Source organism: Oncorhynchus tshawytscha, linkage group LG05 (assembly GCF_018296145.1).
Source record: "Oncorhynchus tshawytscha isolate Ot180627B linkage group LG05, Otsh_v2.0, whole genome shotgun sequence".
Taxonomy (NCBI): domain Eukaryota; kingdom Metazoa; phylum Chordata; class Actinopteri; order Salmoniformes; family Salmonidae; genus Oncorhynchus; species Oncorhynchus tshawytscha.
The window spans coordinates 19,341,077-19,359,023 of record NC_056433.1 but is presented as its reverse complement, the minus strand read 5'-3'; the positions used below and the strand labels follow the sequence as shown (position 1 = coordinate 19,359,023).

The 17,947-nt window shown below is 42.7% G+C and overlaps 1 protein-coding gene across 2 annotated transcripts in view; it reads left to right on the top strand.

Moving 5' to 3' along the window:
* The window catches only part of LOC112250094 (mitogen-activated protein kinase kinase kinase 5), a 57,827-nt gene extending 39,978 nt beyond the window's left edge, over positions 1-17,849 (top strand). The window contains exons 15-30 of one of the 2 annotated variants that reach the window (XR_002953490.2): positions 237-370; positions 2,870-2,997; positions 3,272-3,408; positions 3,913-4,018; positions 5,094-5,251; positions 11,193-11,370; positions 11,542-11,562; positions 11,790-11,967; positions 12,356-12,524; positions 12,773-12,964; positions 13,810-13,915; positions 14,306-14,549; positions 14,855-14,967; positions 15,151-15,310; positions 15,561-15,637; positions 15,756-15,819. Coding sequence is in view for 1 of the 2 variants with exons in the window: in XM_024419956.2 (XP_024275724.1) it covers positions 237-370; positions 2,870-2,997; positions 3,272-3,408; positions 3,913-4,018; positions 5,094-5,251; positions 11,193-11,370; positions 11,542-11,562; positions 11,790-11,967; positions 12,356-12,524; positions 12,773-12,964; positions 13,810-13,915; positions 14,306-14,549; positions 14,855-14,967; positions 15,151-15,263; positions 15,561-15,637; positions 15,756-15,816 (2,115 nt within the window). In the remaining variant the exon portion in view is untranslated. Of the gene's footprint in view, positions 1-236; positions 371-2,869; positions 2,998-3,271; positions 3,409-3,912; positions 4,019-5,093; positions 5,252-11,192; positions 11,371-11,541; positions 11,563-11,789; positions 11,968-12,355; positions 12,525-12,772; positions 12,965-13,809; positions 13,916-14,305; positions 14,550-14,854; positions 14,968-15,150; positions 15,311-15,560; positions 15,638-15,755 lie in introns of both variants that reach the window. The other variant, XM_024419956.2, reaches the window with a different exon arrangement.
* The last annotated feature ends 98 nt before the right edge of the window (positions 17,850-17,947 follow it).

Sequence of the window (17,947 nt, the reverse complement as noted above, 5' to 3'; positions counted from 1 at the left end):
TCTGATGCCCCAATAGTTTTTTGAACACTGTTTGATCTGGACCATACCTTGCAAAGCTCACATTTCCCTTTGTTTCTATCAGTTAGTACCCAGCCACAACTGTCACTTTATAGCTCACCTGTTCTTAGATATACCTATATATCCCTGTTATAACTCTAGATTGTAATGGTCCTTGAAGTTAACATGCAACACAATGTCATCTTTAACATAATGTCCTCCTGTGCTTGACTCTTCAGTATGACTATGAATATAATGAGCATGGAGAGAGGGTGGTTCTGGGAAAAGGGACGTTTGGAGTAGTGTATGCCGGCCGGGACCTTAGCAACCAGGTGCGGCTGGCCATCAAGGAGATACCGGAGAGAGACAGCAGGTAAGAGAACATGTAAACTAGACTTTCTCCAAAAAGACCCTACCAATCAGCTTCTACCATTCCCCCATCCATGACACTTTCACTGTCTTTTTATCACGCACTTTGCTAATGGAAGGCTGTATAGCAAAAGGTCCCCGTGTCGTTATGTAAAGTGAGTGAGTGGTAATTCAGAGCATAACAACTGAAGTGGTTTCCTGAGAGTGGTCATTTGATTGGCAGATAGAAGGGGCGCCAAAGCAGTCGTTTGAGCCGTCCACTGTGTTAGCTCTGTGCTAGACCTGCTCTCCTGCGGTGTGTCCTTTCCTTGGGACATATGTGAACCCCTTGTGCAATTACAGATTATTTTGGTTTTTACCATGAAATCTTCATCTAATCAGAACCAGTCTTTTTGTTCTGACAAAACAGGTTTATATTTAATGCCATATGTTGGTGTAGAGGAAATCATGTGTGTAGTAGAAAAACAACATTAAAAAGGAATTAGTGCAGTTGCAAAAATAAGTGAACCCCAAGTTGCATTGGTTAAATCAAGTAGGTAAGTAGAGTAAGGTGGGTAAGTAAATAATTGTGTACCAAATGAACCAATCAAAGGAGAGATTGTCAGGAAAGAGTTTGGATGGGACTCTGATAAATAGAGATAAGAAACCTGGTCAGTTTGGTGTTACCCATCCAGGTCAACACAAAGCACACCATGCTGAGAGGAAAGGAGATCTCCGAGGATTTCAGGAGGAGGGTTGTGAGAGCACATCAGTCTGGGAAAGGCTATAAAATCATCTCAAAAAGATTGAGCTCCATCATTCCACTGTGAGGCAAATCATTTACAATTGGAGAGCATTTAACATGACAGCAACTCAGCCTAGAAGTGGACGCTCTTCCAAAATAAAAAGAGCCACAAGAACAATAATAAATCTGGTAAAAGCCAACCCACACATAAGATCTGGAGATTTGCAGACCTCCCTTGCTGCATCTCAGGTAACTGTGCATGCTTCAACAACAATAAGAAGAACACTGAATAGAAATGCCATTCATGTGAGGGTTGCTAGGAAGAAGCCTCTGCTCTCAAAAATAACCAAACTGCCCATCTTAACTTTGCCAAAGACCACCTGGACAAACCTGAAGGTTTCTGGTAGTTCATTCTCTGAACCGATGAGTCCCAAATGGACTGTTCTGGTCATAATCAACACCACTATGTTTGGCGAAAATCCAACACTGCCTACCACCAAAATAACCTTATCGCAATAGTCAAGCATAGTGGTGGGAATGTCCAGATCTGGGGCTGCTTTTCCTCCTCTGGACCTGGATGACTCCACATCATTAAGGGAACCATGAAGTCTGAGGTATACCAGGAGATTCTTGAACAGAACGTCAGGCCATCAGTCAAGGAGCTAAAGTTGGGCCGGAAATGGGTCTTCCAACAAGATAACGACCCAAAAGCATTCAAGCAAATCTACCAAAGAATGACTCAGGAGAAAGAAGATTTATGTTTTGGATCGACCAAGTTAAAGTCCTGACCTAAATCCAATCGAGATGGTGTCGCAGGACCTGAAGCGGGCAGTTCATGCCAGACACCCCTCAATCCTCACTCAATTGGCTGAGTTCTGTAAGGAGGAGTGGGCAAAAATCCCTCAAAACAGATGTCAGAGACTGATTACTGGCTATAGGAGACGTTTACTCCAAGTTATCACTGCTAATGGAGGTGCCACAAGCTATTGACTGAAGGGGTTCACATATTTTTGCACACATCAAATCTGAGTTAAATAAACCACTTTTGTTAAATAAACAATGAAAATATATAATTTACTTGGAATGTCTTTATTATGAATTGGGGTTTAGATAAGGATTTTATGTTTATTTTAATATTTTATAGCAAAACTAATGACCAGCACTGTAGGATTCACATACCATCAAGCAGCACTGTACTATAAACCTGATCGAGTGACTTGGCAATGAAAAGAATAGGGGGGAAATGGTCGCCTAGCAACTAGTGTACCAAGCACTCTACTCCACTTCCTTGCCTTGCGTTGCGCTGCACTGCCTTCCACCACCATCTCTGGTCTACTCATTGTTCCAACTACTCCTGGCTTATTATGGGACTCCTTCAGAGCCCAATCAGCCCAGAAAATTCCTCTGTCACGCATTGTTCCACTCATCACATTACAAGTCATTAGAGGGCTCTCATGGGCTAACTCAAATGTGTGAATAATTATTATTAATCATTAAGAAGAAACTCTGAAGTATCCTCTCAGGGGGGAAAACGATCTAATAAGTGTCTGATTCAGTAGAATAGTGGAAGAATGTATCTAGTCTTATTATTTATGGTGTGAAGTTTGAACATTTATTTCTCAGTAAAGTGTCTTCATCCTCTTTAGTTTGAATTGACCATTGTGTGTGTGCGTGTGTGTGTGTGTGTGTGTGTGTGTGAGAGAGAGTGAGTGAGAGAGAGCGAGAGAGAATATCCTGCTCTTTCTCCTGGGAGATGTAACAGCGGATGTTCTGTCCAAGGTACTCTCAGCCCCTCCATGAGGAGATTGCCCTTCACAAACATCTGAAGCACAAGAACATTGTGCAGTACTTGGGCTCCATCAGCGAGAATGGTTTTATCAAGATCTTCATGGAGCAGGTTCCCGGAGGTAAGAGGGCTATCTGTGCAGCATTAGAAAGGTAAAATGATCTAGTCAATGCCCAACCATTTCTTATAAGCCAATGTTGGATCTTTACTCAGTGAAAGACAACAAGAAGCAACTACATTTCCTCCACTACACCTAGAAACAAATAAAAACACATATCTTGTCTGATTTATGTAATAGGTATCCTGGCTTACTGATTGAATACACTACCGTCCTGCTGAAAGTAAACCAGAATGTATTGATATGTATTTGACTTTGTCCTGTGGTTTGCCTCCAGGAAGCCTGTCTGCTCTGCTGAGGTCTAAATGGGGCCCTCTGAAGAACAACGAACCCACCATCGGCTTCTACACCAGACAGATCCTGGAGGGACTCAAATACCTCCATGACAACCAGATTGCTCACAGAGACATCAAGGTGAAGCCTGGTCTATTTCAAAGCCTTTGGCCAATGTGCAGTATGCGCCTAGACAGTAGGGAGGCCACATTCATGTCGGTGGTACAGAAATGATTTGATTTGTAAGTGGCGCCTGGCTCTAGTATGATGACTTCCCCTTATCATCCTACCGGAAGGTTAACGTGACATGGCATAACTCAATCTCAGTCATAAATAATAAAACACACTGACCACACTACAATCCCATAATAGAAACATTAATTTAGGTTAGCATACTCTTTCTCACATACCCAGGACAAGATAGGCCTCTAAATTCTGCCTCAATAGTGTCTCATCAAATGACCTTAACAGCCATTTACGTCAAGTGGTGAATAAAGCCCACTGTAACAACTGTTGCTGATCGCCTTCTAGGAAATACCTTAGATTACTAGGCTGTTATCATAGTCACTGGGTTAAGTCTAATGAATGGAGATTACTTGGAATGGAGATCTTTTATAATCCTCTTGGTTGTCTTTATATCCACAGGGTGATAATGTGCTTATAAACACATATAGCGGAGTTCTGAAGATATCTGACTTTGGTACCTCTAAAAGGCTGGCTGGGATCAACCCATGGACTGAGACTTTCACTGGTATGTACTGGTCTGTCTGACTGGGTTTATAACAACTGGTATGTACTGGTCTGTATAACCACTGAGCTTCCTCTCCCTACATTGTCAACCTGGTGGAACAGGTTGTTTGAAAATGGGCTGAAGCCTCAACCAAAACAGTGATCCCACTCACTATTTACAATTATAGTTCTGCTGAGATTTAATCTCGAAGAAACTATTTGTGTTGTGTGTTTGAGGATTTATCTTGTTTTAGCTCATCATCCTGTAAATTACGTATCTCAGAATAGCCTGCCGTTGATATTCAGAGTGGTCAGGTCAAGATGCCAGGGTTATGCCAGCGCTGACATTGTGGCAGCCAATGATAGCACAACTTGACCCATTTGTTAAGACCATCTGATTGGAGCATAGAGATGCACCTTCGCATCTTGAAACCATCCAGTACAGTCAGTTTGTCCTGTTTAAGTTATACGTCAATGTGTCTCTCCCAGTTTCACCATAGCACTTAGCTTACCTTTTTAAAAGCTCTTTTGAAGCTCCACTTACAGTAGGCTATAATTAGACCTAAATAGACTCACTTCATCTAGAGTTACAATATGTAGCTCTTCTTTGTTGATTAGGCTATACTACTGAAACAGGCTAGCATTTAGCAGAATTTCACTTGCACAGAATTAAACGTAGCCCTAGAGCTAGGGTTGCAAAATCCAGGAACTTTAATTAAACCAGGATTTCTGGAAAACCAGGGAATTTATTGAATTTTCAGGAATTTTGCAGCCCTACCTAGAGTTCAACCTCATTAAAGTCACCTTAACCCTATACATTTTTACCTCCATCCCACCAGTATCCCTGCACATTGTAAATATGGTATTGGAACTGACCCTACATATAGTATGCTTACTTTCTTACTTATTGTGTTCCTATTTCTTCTTATCTCTCGTGTGTTTGTTTTATTATTGTCATTGATTATTGCATTAAATCTTGAACTTGAAAACCTGATTTTCTTGAATCAGCACTGATATGCACATTTTTACAAATGCAACTTGTAACTAGTAGCTGATATTTGTATAATTTCCTGTCTGTTTGGTGTGTTGTTTTGCAGGGACACTACAGTACATGGCCCCTGAGATCATAGATAAAGGCCCTCGAGGCTATGGCAAGCCTGCGGACATCTGGTCTCTTGGCTGCACCATCATTGAGATGGCCACTGGGAAACCACCCTTCTACGAGCTGGGCGAACCACAGGCCGCCATGTTCAAGGTCAGAGATCAATTCAAATTCAGTTCATTGACCTTAGTTCACTTTCCATTGGTGAATGGTGTTTTTGTCTGGCTAGCTTAAAATGTAGTAGTATCTCTATCAAAATGATGACTTTGAATGATGATTTCACCCTCATTCTGTTGTTAATTGTGATGTATGGTTCTGCTGACTTATTTCTCTCCGTAGTGATGTCAGATACAGAAATAGATCAAGTAAAATCACATTGTATTGTTTGCGTACACATATTTGCAGATGTTATCGCAGGTGCAGTGAAATGCTTATGTTTTTAGCTCTAACAGTGCAGTAGTACCTAGCAATACAAAACAATACACACACACAAAAAAATATATATATATATATGGGGGTGGCAGCATCATGTTGTAGGGGTGCTTTGCTGCAGGAGGGACTGGTGCACTTCACAAAATAGATGACATCGTGAGGAAAGAAAAGGATGTGGAAATATTGAAACAACATCTCAAGACATCAGTCAGGAAGTTAAAGCTTGGTCGCAAATGGATCTTCCAAATGGACAATGACCCCAAGCATACTTCCAAAGTTGTCACAAAATGGCTTAAGGACAACAAAGTCAAGGTACTGGAGTGGCCATCACAAAGCCCTGACCTCAATCCTCGAGAAAATGTGTGGACAGAACTGAAAATGCGTGTGCGAGCAAGGAGGATGACAAACCTGACTCAGTTACACCAGCTCTGTCAGGAGGAATGTGCCAAAATTGACCCAACTTATTGTGGGAAGCTTGTGGAAGGCTACCGGAAACATTTGATGCAAGTTAAACAATTTAAAGGCAACGCTACCAAATACTAATTGAGTGTATGTAAACTTCTGACCCACTGGGAATGTGATGAAAGAAATAAAAGCTGAAATAAATCATTCTCTCAACTATTATTCTGACATTTCACATTCTCAAAATAAAGTGGTGATCCTAACTGACTTAAGACAGAGAATTTTTACCAGGATTAAATGTCAGGAATTGTAAAAAAAAAAAAAAATGAGTTGAAATGTATCGGGCTAAGGTGTATGTAAACTTCCGACTTCAACTGTATATACATACATACATAAGTATGTGGACACCTGCTCATCGGACATCTCATTCCAACATCATGGGCATTAATATGAATTTGGCCCCCCCTTTGCTGCTGTAACAGCCTCCACTTTTCTGGGAAGGCTTTCCACTATAATTTGGAACATTGCTTCCATTCAGCCACGAACATTATTGAGGTCGGGCACTGATGTTGGGCAATTAGGCCTGGCTCGCAGTCAGCATTCCAATTAATCCTAAAGGTGTTCGATGGGGTTTCTTCCACACTGATCTCGACAACCATTTCTGTATGGACCTCGCTTTGTGCACGGGGGCGTTGTCATGCTGAAACAGGAAAGGGCCTTCCCCAGACTGTTGCCACAAAGTTGGAAGCACAGAATCATCATGTCATTGTATGCTGTAGGGTTAAGATTTCCCTTCACTGGAACTAAGGGGCCTAGCCCAAACCATGAAACAGTCCCAGACCATTATTCCTCCTCCACCAAACTTTACAATTGGCACTATGCATTGGAGCAGGTAGCGATCTCCTGGCATCCGCCAAATCCAGATTCATCCTTTGGGACTGCAAGATGGTGAAGCATGATTCATTGTGCTTTTCTTTCATAAACAAGAACAGTTCTAAGTGACCCCAAATGGTAGTGTACATAGGGCAGCAGTCTCTAAGATGCAGGGTAAAGTACCAGGTGGTAGCTGGCTAGTAACACTGACTAAGGTTCAGGGCAGGGTACAGTATGATAAACAATGTTTTTCAGTCTCTCCATCACAGTTTTGATGCACCTGTACTGTAGATGGTTGCGGGGTGAACGGGCCGTGGCTCGGGTGACTGAGGTCATTGATGATCTTCTTGGCCTTCCTGTGACACCAGTTGCTGTAGATGTCCTGGGGGGGAGGCAGTGTGCCCCCGGTGAGCATTAGGCTGTCTGCATCACCTTCTGGAGAGCCCTGCGGTTGTGGATTTTGCAATTGCCGTACCAGGCGGTGATACAGCCCGACACAATGCTCTCAAAGGTGCATCTGTAGAAGTTTGTGAGTGTCTTAGGGACCAAGCCACATTTCTTCAGCCTCCTTCGATTGAAAAGGCGCTGTTGGGCTTTCTTCACAACACTCTGTGTGAAGGGACCATTTCAGATCGTCAGTGATGTGCATGCCGAGGAACTTGGTGGCCCTGTGGATGGGGGTGTGCTCTCTCTGCTGTCTCCTGAAGTCCACGATCAGCTCCTTCCTTTTGTTGATGTTGAGGGAGAGGTTATTTTCCTGGCACCACTCTGCCAGGGCTCTCACCTCCTCCCTGTATTCCTCTTGTCCAGGTGGGATAGGGCAGTGTGATATGGTGTTGAAGGCTAAGCTGTAGTCGATTAACAGCATTCTTACCTAGGTATTCCTCTTGTCCAGGGCAGTGTGATGGTGATTGCGTTGTCCTTGGATCTGTTGGGGCGGTATGCAAAGTGTAGTGGGCCTAAGGTGTTGGATAAATTGGAGGTGACATGATCCTTAACTACCCTCTCAAAACACTTCATGATGACAGAAGTGAGTGCTACAGGGTGATAGTCATTTAGTTCAGTTACCTTCACTTTCTTGGGTACAGGAACAATGGTGGACATCTTGAAGCAAGTGGGGACAACAGACTGGGATAGGGAGAGATTGAATATCTCCTTAGACATTCCAGCCAGCTGGTCTGCACCAGCTCTAAGGACACGGCTTGGAATGCCATCTGGGCCGGCAGCCTTGCAAGGGTTAACACACTTAAATGTCTTACTCACATCGGCCACAGAGAATGAGAGCTCACAGTCCTTGTAAACGGCAGTGGCCCATGTCTCCAGCTCAGTGTTTTCCTCGAAGCAGGCGAAGAAGGTGTTTGCGACTTGGCTGGCTTTCCCTTTATAATCCTTGATTGTCTGGAATCCCTGCCACATACATCTTGTGTCTGAGCCATTGAATTGCGACTCCATGTACTGTCATTTTGCCTCGTTGATTTCCTTATGGAGGTCAGAGCTGGTCTGTTTGTACTCGTCCATGTTCCCGGTCACCTTGCCGTGGTTAAATGCAGTGGTTCCCATTTTCATGCTGCCATCTATCTACGGTTTTTGGTTTGGATAATTTCTAATCATCACAGTGGTAACAACATCCTTTATGCACTTCCTGATGAACTCAGTCACCTAGTCAGTGTATATACGTCAATATCGGAGGGGACCCAGAACATTTCCCATTCCATGGGATCAAAACAATCTTGAAGCATAGATTCCGATTGGTCAGACCAACATTGAACAGTCCTTACCACAGGTACTTCCTGTTTAAGGGAGGGGAGGGCCTTTTAGCCATCCCGGAAGGGAGTGTAGCAATGATCCAGAGTGTTTGATGCGCAAGTAGCACAGAAGTGTTGATCAAATCTCAGTAGCGTTTTCCTCAGATTTCCTTTATTAAAGTCCCCAGCTACAATAAATGCGGCCTCGGGATATGCGGTTTCCAGTTTGCACAAAGTCCAGTGTAGTTCATTGAGAGCCGTCGCAATGTCGGCTTAGAGGGGAATATACACAGCAGTGATCATGACAGATGGCTGTCCTTACACGCCTCCAGGCACATTCCTCCATGGTTGAATCACCAGGACAGTACTATCCCAAACATAGCATGCTGTCAGCACTGTGTTTGTAATGGAAAAAAGCGAAACTTTTTGTGGTTATTAGCTCAAAAAAATAAGTGTGATTGGATTACATACTTATCCAACTGTGAGATTAGACCTAGTACCTGGAGATAGACTGTGTAATACAGTCTATCCTTTGTGTTGTTTTAAGTCTCTGTTCCACTGATGAGCCCTCCTCAAGCTTTTTCCACTTGTATAAATCTGAAGTGGAAATTTCAAGTGTTTCCCTCATCAGCAATATTCCATAGACCGGACATATGTAGTCCATTAAACACTAGAGCTAGTGATTCAACTGGGTGGTCTGCGGAGTGTGATGGAGATCATGTTGAATGCAGGACAGAATGACAGACATGTCAAATCAAATCAAATTTATTTATATAGCCCTTCGTACATCAGCTGATATCTCAAAGTGCTGTACAGAAACCCAGCCTAAAACCCCAAACAGCAAGCAATGCAGGTGTAGAAGCACGGTGGCTAGGAAAAACTCCCTAGAAAGGCCAAAACCTAGGAAGAAACCTAGAGAGGAACCAGGCTATGTGGGGTGGCCAGTCCTCTTCTGGCTGTGCCAGGTGGAGATTATAACAAAACATGGCCAAGATGTTCAAATGTTCATAAATGACCAGCATGGTCGAATAATAATAAGGCAGAACAGTTGAAACTGGAGCAGCAGCACGGCCAGGTGGACTGGGGACAGCAAGGAGTCATCATGTCAGGTAGTCCTGGGGCAGGGTCCTAGGGCTCAGGTCCTCCGAGAGAGAGAAAGAAAGAGAGAATTAGAGAGAGCATATGTGGGGTGGACAGTCCTCTTCTGGCTGTGCCGGGTGGAGATTTTAACAGAACATGGCCAAGATGTTCAAATGTTCATAAATGACCAGCATGGTCGAATAATAATAAGGCAGAACAGTTGAAACTGGAGCAGCAGCACGGCCAGGTGGACTGGGGACAGCAAGGAGTCATCATGTAAGGTAGTCCTGGGGCATGGTCCAAGGGCTCAGGTCCTCCGAGAAAGAGAAAGAAAGAGAGAAGGAGAGAATTAGAGAACGCACACTTATATTCACACAGGACACCGAATAGGACAGGAGAAGTACTCCAGATATAACAAACTGACCCTAGCCCCCCGACACATAAACTACTGCAGCATAAATACTGGAGGCTGAAACAGGAGGGGTCAGGAGACACTGTGGCCCCATCCGAGGACACCCCCGGACAGGGCCAAACAGGAAGGATATAACCCCACCCACTTTGCCAAAGCACAGCCCCCACACCACCATGAACAAGCATTTCGCTACACTCGCATTAACATCTGCTAACCATGTGTATGTGACAAATAAAATTTGATTTGATTACAGTAGTAAATTGCTGTGGATTTTGCAGTGCTTTTAAACCACTGTTTTGTAGCAGGTTGTATAGATCACTAATGCAACACATGTAGCCATCTTTTAGAAGACTATCAGCAGCTATTCTGTCTGTGTCATCCTGTGTGACTTAAAGTGCAGATTCATCATTGGTCAATGCTTTTACTATGCAATGGCTTGTTGTGCAGATGAGAACGCATTTGGCAACAATCCTCACAAACTTTCCTGCACCACCTTGGAAGGTTTCGACTGGGAGGGGCATTACATTCCTAATCTCAAGCCTACATTCGGAAGCAATGTTTGGAATTTGTAGTGCCTATCATCAGACGAGCTTCTTGCCTGGAGTTGCTGCATTTTGTCCTTCACTGTCAACTTGACCTCCTGTACTATGATGGCATGAGCTCACCTGCATAGTGTTACTGTGCCACAGAGCTATGGGTTACAAGAGATCAGTTTACCCACTAACTAATGTCACCTCAATCAAGCCAACTCTCCTCTGACTGACTGCCATCTCTGAGGTCCCCTTCATATTGTCCTGTATGCTCTTAGCATATGGAGCATATTGTCCTGTATGCTCTTAGCTTTACTAAGACTTGGTAGGTGATTTGGCTAGGTCACTTGACTTGTTGTTTTGACTTGACTGCAGGTTAGGCCCTTAGCTCTAACATGGCTGGGTTTCATCTTGGCTGCAGCTGCAGGTTAGGCCCTTAGCTCTAACATGGCTGGGTTTCATCATGGCTGCAGGTTAGGCCCTTAGCTCTAACATGGCTGGGTTTCATCATGGCTGCAGGCTAGGCCCTTAGCTCTAACATGGTTGGGTTTCATCTTGGCTGCAGCTGCAGGTTAGGCCCTTGGATCTAGCATTATTGTGCTGTTTTATTTTGGCTACAGGTTGGCATGTTCAAGATCCATCCTGAGATCCCAGATTCCATGTCAATGGAGGCCAAGGCCTTTATCCTACGCTGCTTTGAACCCGACCCCGACCAGAGGGCCACCGCCCTGCACCTGCTCACTGATGAGTTCCTCACCGTCACCAGCCGCAAGAAGAGGGGCAAGAGTGGCTTTACAGGTAGCTAGGACAATGCGTCACCGGTTAATCAATGAAGTAGTTCGTAGAATATAGATATATCTGAGTAGAAAGACAATTGCTATTAGATACTTTATGTTGTAGATACTTTTTTGTTGTTGTTTCTGCACAATTCATATCATGGAATAAAAAAATCTCTGTTTTTCTCCTCAGCTCTGACACCAGGAGGTTCAGGTGAGTTAATTTGAGCGCCTTTCTGAGCTGCTTCCTCTTTAGAGCACACTGAGTCTGCACCTAACGACATTAGGCTAAACCAATTGTCATGTTGACTACCCTACTCTGAGATGATTCATTCACAGAAGTAGTACTGTAATGTAAAAGAACCAAAAAGCTCTGGTTTTCTTTGTGTAACAGTGGTGTAACTGTGCCCACCTGCCTATACCTGTCTCTGTGCCCTCAAGAGTACCTGCGCAGCATCTCTCTGCCAGTGCCTGTGGTGGTGGAAGACACCAGCAGCAGCAGCGAGTACGGCTCCGTTTCCCCTGAGAACGACCTCAACACCAACCCCTTCAGCTTCAAGCCCAGCACCAAGTGTTACAGTGATCGGGACGTCAAAGCTACCCGCTCCCTGTTCCTCAGGTAACACAACATACAGTCAGCACCATATGTATTTGTGAAGCTAGCATTTTCACTCCAGAATTTTGTGTTTGAGATCAGAAAAACACACTAACACTGCACCTCTACCTCTGCCATCTCAATTCATCTGACAAAAAGCAATGCCAAAAAAACTCAATCTGGAGGAAAGAGATAAACGCTGACTCTCTGTACATTATCTGGAAATAATGGACAATGTAGGTATCTTGTACATCTACGGAGTACATTAGTTCCAGATAATGTACAGAGTCATTTATCCCATTTATACCACGATGCCAAAGATTGTCATGTAATATTTGGAACTTTGTTGTTCTCCTGTATAAAAAAAAATTAAACCTGAGGTCTTTTTAATCTAACCTGTGTTCCCCACCAGTATCCCAGTGGAGAACTTTGAGGACCACAGTGCTCCTCCATCTCCTGATGAGAAGGACTCTGGCTTCTTCATGCTGAGGAAGGACAGCGAGAGGAGGGCCACTCTGCACTGCATCCTCACTGAGGACAGAGACAAGGTGGTGTCCAACCTTGTGGAGGCTCTCAAACAGGTCAGTAAGCATCTAGTCTAGTAGTGGACAGGGTGAGGGGTAGCCTGGGCCCAGTTCAGTTTTTTTCCCTGGTATGTCACGCGGCATGACAATGACCATAGTAGTTGGCAAGACAGCACAAACAGATCTGGGACCAGGCTAGATGAGGGGCTTTCTCAGGGTAAAACAAAACCCTTATCATATGTACTCCTTTCTTCACCCTCCTCTCATCACCCCTCTCTCCATCTGTCTCTCCCCTGTCTGTGCAGGGTTCTGAGACATCGGACACTAAGTTGAGACATCAGCATATCTCCACCCTGGTGGTCAGTCTGGGGGACTTTGTGCGCATGGCGGACAGGAAGATCATAGCCAACACCCTCTCGCAGCTCAAACTAGAGCTAGACTTTGACAGCACGGCCATTAGCCAACTACAAGTGGTGCTATTTGGGTTCCAGGATGCAGTAAGTGCCCTTTCTTCACCTATTAGTAGGTCTCTCTATAAGCATTACATGGCCTATGATAATTAAAATATCCCATTGTCTATTTGTCCACTGTGAATGGGTTGGAATTGAAATTGTCCTTGTATAGACCAAAGGCTCCGGAGACATTGAAGAATGATTCAAGGGGGTTTCGTAAACTGTTCACAGCTGAATTATGTCACCATGCTGTTTAAACAAACAGTTCAGACAATTGACTGTGAAACACTTTTGACCTTTAAGAAAGGGTAATAGAAGGGAAATGTGTCAGCTTAAAGCACATCATTTAAAGAGGCTGATTCTGTCCTCTGCCTCCCAAATACAATTATGCAAATGAAATGACACTAGCCTGTAGCTGCCTGTGGGAGGCAGAGGTTGAAGCTGCCTCAGTCAATACTGAGCTCTGGTTCCCCCTAGTGGATACATATGAAACCAGCTCTGGTCTATAGGGTACATTGTCTGCGAAAGATTACTATCAATTCACGATACAAACTTGTTTTTCACACTTGGATTTTCCAGAATGCATGGCTTTTTATAAATGGCTGTCTCTCTTTTTTTCTGGGAAATGCTGTTTCCATACACTCATTATATAGGGGGATATCTCAGATATCTGCAACCACCACACGCAATGTAAACAGACACCCGCTGGAGTCAAGCCTGTTTTCCTTTCCACGAATGTATGGATACTGGTAGATGTGGATGCATACATATCCGTAGTACATGTGTAGCTGTTTATTAATGGATGGATTGTCTGTCTGTCTGTCTGTCTGTCTCTGTCTGTCTGTCTCTGTCTGTCTGTCTTTGTGATTGATTGACCAATGCGTCGCCAGGTAAACAAAGTACTACGAAACCACAACATCAAGCCCCACTGGATGTTCGCCCTGGACAATATCATCCGTAAAGCGGTGCAGACTGCCATCACCATCCTGGTGCCAGGTAATAGCTGTGCCTCCAGCCGCAGAGTTTTAAATGACATTTTAACCAGGACACTGGTTGCCAGCTAAACATAAGAGTATGACTTTGAACAGTGCCCCAATCTAATCATAACATATATGTGTAACCTTGAATACAGAAATGCACTAGATACTATGTAAATGGGGCATTTAACAAGAATATGTGTCTACCAGTCAGATGTCATTATAACAATTGCATTTAAAGATTATTTTAATCATAGAGGGATCTTTATTGAGGCTTGTGATGTTGCTGTCTTAATCTTTCATGTTACCTCTTTCAAGGTGCAGTTTAGCTGTTGGATATTAACTAGTTTTCATGATATTGCTAGTATTGCTGTAAAGGTGTAAAGATATAACACGTGTCCTTGCCCAGAGCTAAGGCCCCACTTCAGCCTGGCCTCGGAGGATGACCCGGCCGACCAGGATAACATTGACGATGACGTGGAGCCTGAGGATAACTCCGCCCATCAGTGCAGAGCCCCTCCCAACACTGCCCATGACAACACGGTTGCCACCTCCGGCGTGAGCACGCTCAGTTCCACCGTCTCAAACAGATCCCATAATGCTCAGTGCTCCGTCACCATGGAACTAGGCAGGATGAAGCTGGAAACCAACAGGTGGGTCATCGTGCTGTCATAACAATGATAATGACTGTCAGACACAAAATCAGAGATTTATTCCAACAAGTCATGAACAATCTTTGCTACTAACTCCACATCTGTGACCAATCAGTAGTGGATATTGCCTGTAGCTTCACATTATTTCCTCACCAATGTAAATTATGTCATATAGAAGGGCCTAAACACAAATATGTTTATTTTCATCATGGCGCCTGCAGTAGCCGTGTTTAGTAGTACTGTGTTTCCTCATTGAATGACCCTGTCTCCCCCGCCCCTCCTCTCTCCCTGCTGTGTCATCCCAGGCTGATGGAGCAGTTGCTGGCGAGGGAGAGAGAGTACCAGGCTGTTCTCCAGCATGTGCTGGATGAGAGGGAACAGGAGATCAAACTACTGAGGATCCGCTCAGAACCCATCGGTGAGCACATCCCAACATACACTAGTGCACACCTTTATCTGAGAGCACAAGAGCATTAAAAAATACTGCTTTTTAAATGCCTAATGGAATTATTTGTACAACACAAACATCAGGAAACAGACAATTCATATGATTTGATATGTCTACTATGATTAGTTATAGTTGTACTTATGTGTGTGACAGATATGCCTACATCATCTGTGAGCCAGAAGAGCCGGTCCACTGTGAGCCATGGTGACCCAGAGCTGATCAAGTGGCTGAGACTCCATGGGGCTGACGATGACTCCATGGACAGGGTAGGTCCTGAGGAAGCCCCGCCCCCGGCCACGTCTGTTTTAAATGGGTACATTATGTGAACAAACTCACGTCCATGTAATCCTATACTAAAGTAAACAGTGTGCATTGTTGTAAAGCTGTTAAAACTAATGGCCTGGGTGTACCTGGAGGCTATTCATTGATTGTTAGTACTCTTTATGCATACTGTATGTGTAAAACCTTTATAACAGATACACAGTTGAGCACCATCTATTGGCCGAGCTTAATCTCTTTAAGGTACCAATGATTTTACCCATGATCCATCTTCCATTTTGTAGATTTTGACCGAGGATTACACTTTAGATGACCTTCTCCAGTATGTGATGAGAGACGACCTGAAGAGTTTGGGATTAAGGTATACAACATACAGTATTCTCTCCTACACTGTCAAATATCCAGCCATGTCAAATACCTGATTAAAACACTGTAATATCTCAAGTCCGTCTTCATCTTTCTCTTGTTTTCCTCCTCAGAGGTGGGATGCTGTGTAAGTTATGGAAGGCCATTACAGACTACAGACAGAAACCAGTGTGAGGAGTCCTCGTGTGGAGTTAGCTACCTCCACAGTACAGGATCTTCACCACAAGCACAACAAGAACAACTCAGTATTCTCCTCAACACTCACCACTGCACTTTAATCTCAGTATTTATCAGACCAAGACTCAGTCCTGATGGGGGACAGTTCCAGTGTAGTTTATCATGTATTGAGTATTGACACATGAGTTGTTTTTTGGAAATTCCTATTTTCAAATGGAGTTAAGTGCCACTGGTTTTATAATGTTCAACAGTTATGACACCTGCGCCAAGATTTACAGGGCAAATCATGAAACATATCTGAGAATTTAACCTTTAAATGTTATTTGGTTGTAGAATTTTCTCCTTACTATCATGTGTTTACTAGCATGAGATTGACCATTTTCTAAAACAAGCCTGAGAGACAAAATATAACGTTAACTGATGTGTTTGAGCTTCTGTACATTATCTTGATAAACAGCATTGTTATTGCTAGTGGCTTCTTATCACTATTTGATTTAAATGTGTTTTATGGATATTCCCTGCTTTCATTGTCATCACTGCATGCCTGCCCTTTTGTTTAACTGGCGTTGAAGGCTTTTAAACATCATAGCTCTTGACTTTTGTTCAAGTCATTTTTTTACGTAATTTACAAATGTTAGGTATATTTTGTTATTTTTTGGGGGTAAATTATGCAAATATATAGCACATTTTATTGACAGTAAATGACTATTTTCAGTGACACAATTTACAAATGGCTAGATGTCCTATCAAATATGTAACGCAAATGTGTGTTTGGGGGCTCACAGCAAAGCTGGAGCTGTTATAAGCCTTCTCACTTAAACCCTCATATCTGCCGCCCTGTTTGACCTACAGACTTTAAACTTTGTAAGTAGCTGTCTTTCCTCATGCTGAACAAATTTGCCCCAAGGACCCATAAGGTGCGTCAGGATAGATCTTTTTCCAACCTTAACTTATTCACATGAACCATAGGACCGCATTTTTGTTGAAATGTGTCCGTTTTGTTTCATATTCATGATAGATTGATGACATTATTTGTGCAAAAACATATTATTGTGTAAATAAAAACGTGTCTTGAAAACTTAACTGTGAAATAAAGGGTAAACTGAAATAATGCTTAGGGGCTATTATGGCCCTTACATTTCTACAACTGAACACAAATAATGTGTCCTGGTTTTAAAATGTTAACAGGTCTAGTAGTCTAATATTAAATAGATTTTCAGTTCTTCTTAATCCTCCAGATATATCTCTATCATAGGGAGATGTATAAAACCAAAACTGACTGAATGTGAAACATCATCAATGCTAAGGGATTGGTAAAAAGATGGCTGAGTTATTGATAAATCAGGAAATCAGATTTTACTATCAACGTGAAACTTGTCATCACTATCATGGACATCCCTAACATGAACCACACTGACTTTAGTATTGATATTTCAATAAACAAGGAAACTATTAACAACTCATTCTTTGCATATGTAATGCTAATGCTCAAAATCATCTTCCCCTTATGAACCATATGTCAGATTAACTCCAGATGTTGTATTTAGACTCATGGTTGCACATAAAGGATAGATAGTTCCTACATGACGAGTGCTTGCTTTGTTACCCAACCGATCGTGTCCTTTTTGTCATCCTGTGAACCCTATCCATTGCTGCTTGCAGCCATATTTGATCGATTTTATTGATACTGGCAATGGAACAAAATTGTCGGAGGACCCAATTAATATTTTACTCTGTAAAATGTATGGAGTTTTATTTAGCCTGCTTTCATTTGTAGCCTATATCTTATCTTTAAAAATGCAAATGCTTTAAATCAAATGTCTATGTTTGAATGAAAATCATAACTGAAAACCTGTTCCTTTTTTATTTAAAATATTTCTGTCAGAAATACACGTTTTGTTCAAAGGTTTCCGTTTTGTTTCATATTCATGATAGATGTATTACTTTATTTGTGCAATAACATATTGTTGTGTAACACAAAAATGAGTCTTAATGTAAATGTGAAATAAAGTGTCAGCTGAAATAATGAACTGAAAACAAATAATGTGCTATGATTTCAAAATATTCACAGGTCTAATAGCCAAATAATAGTGAGTAAATATCATTTTTATTACTCTTGCAAACATCT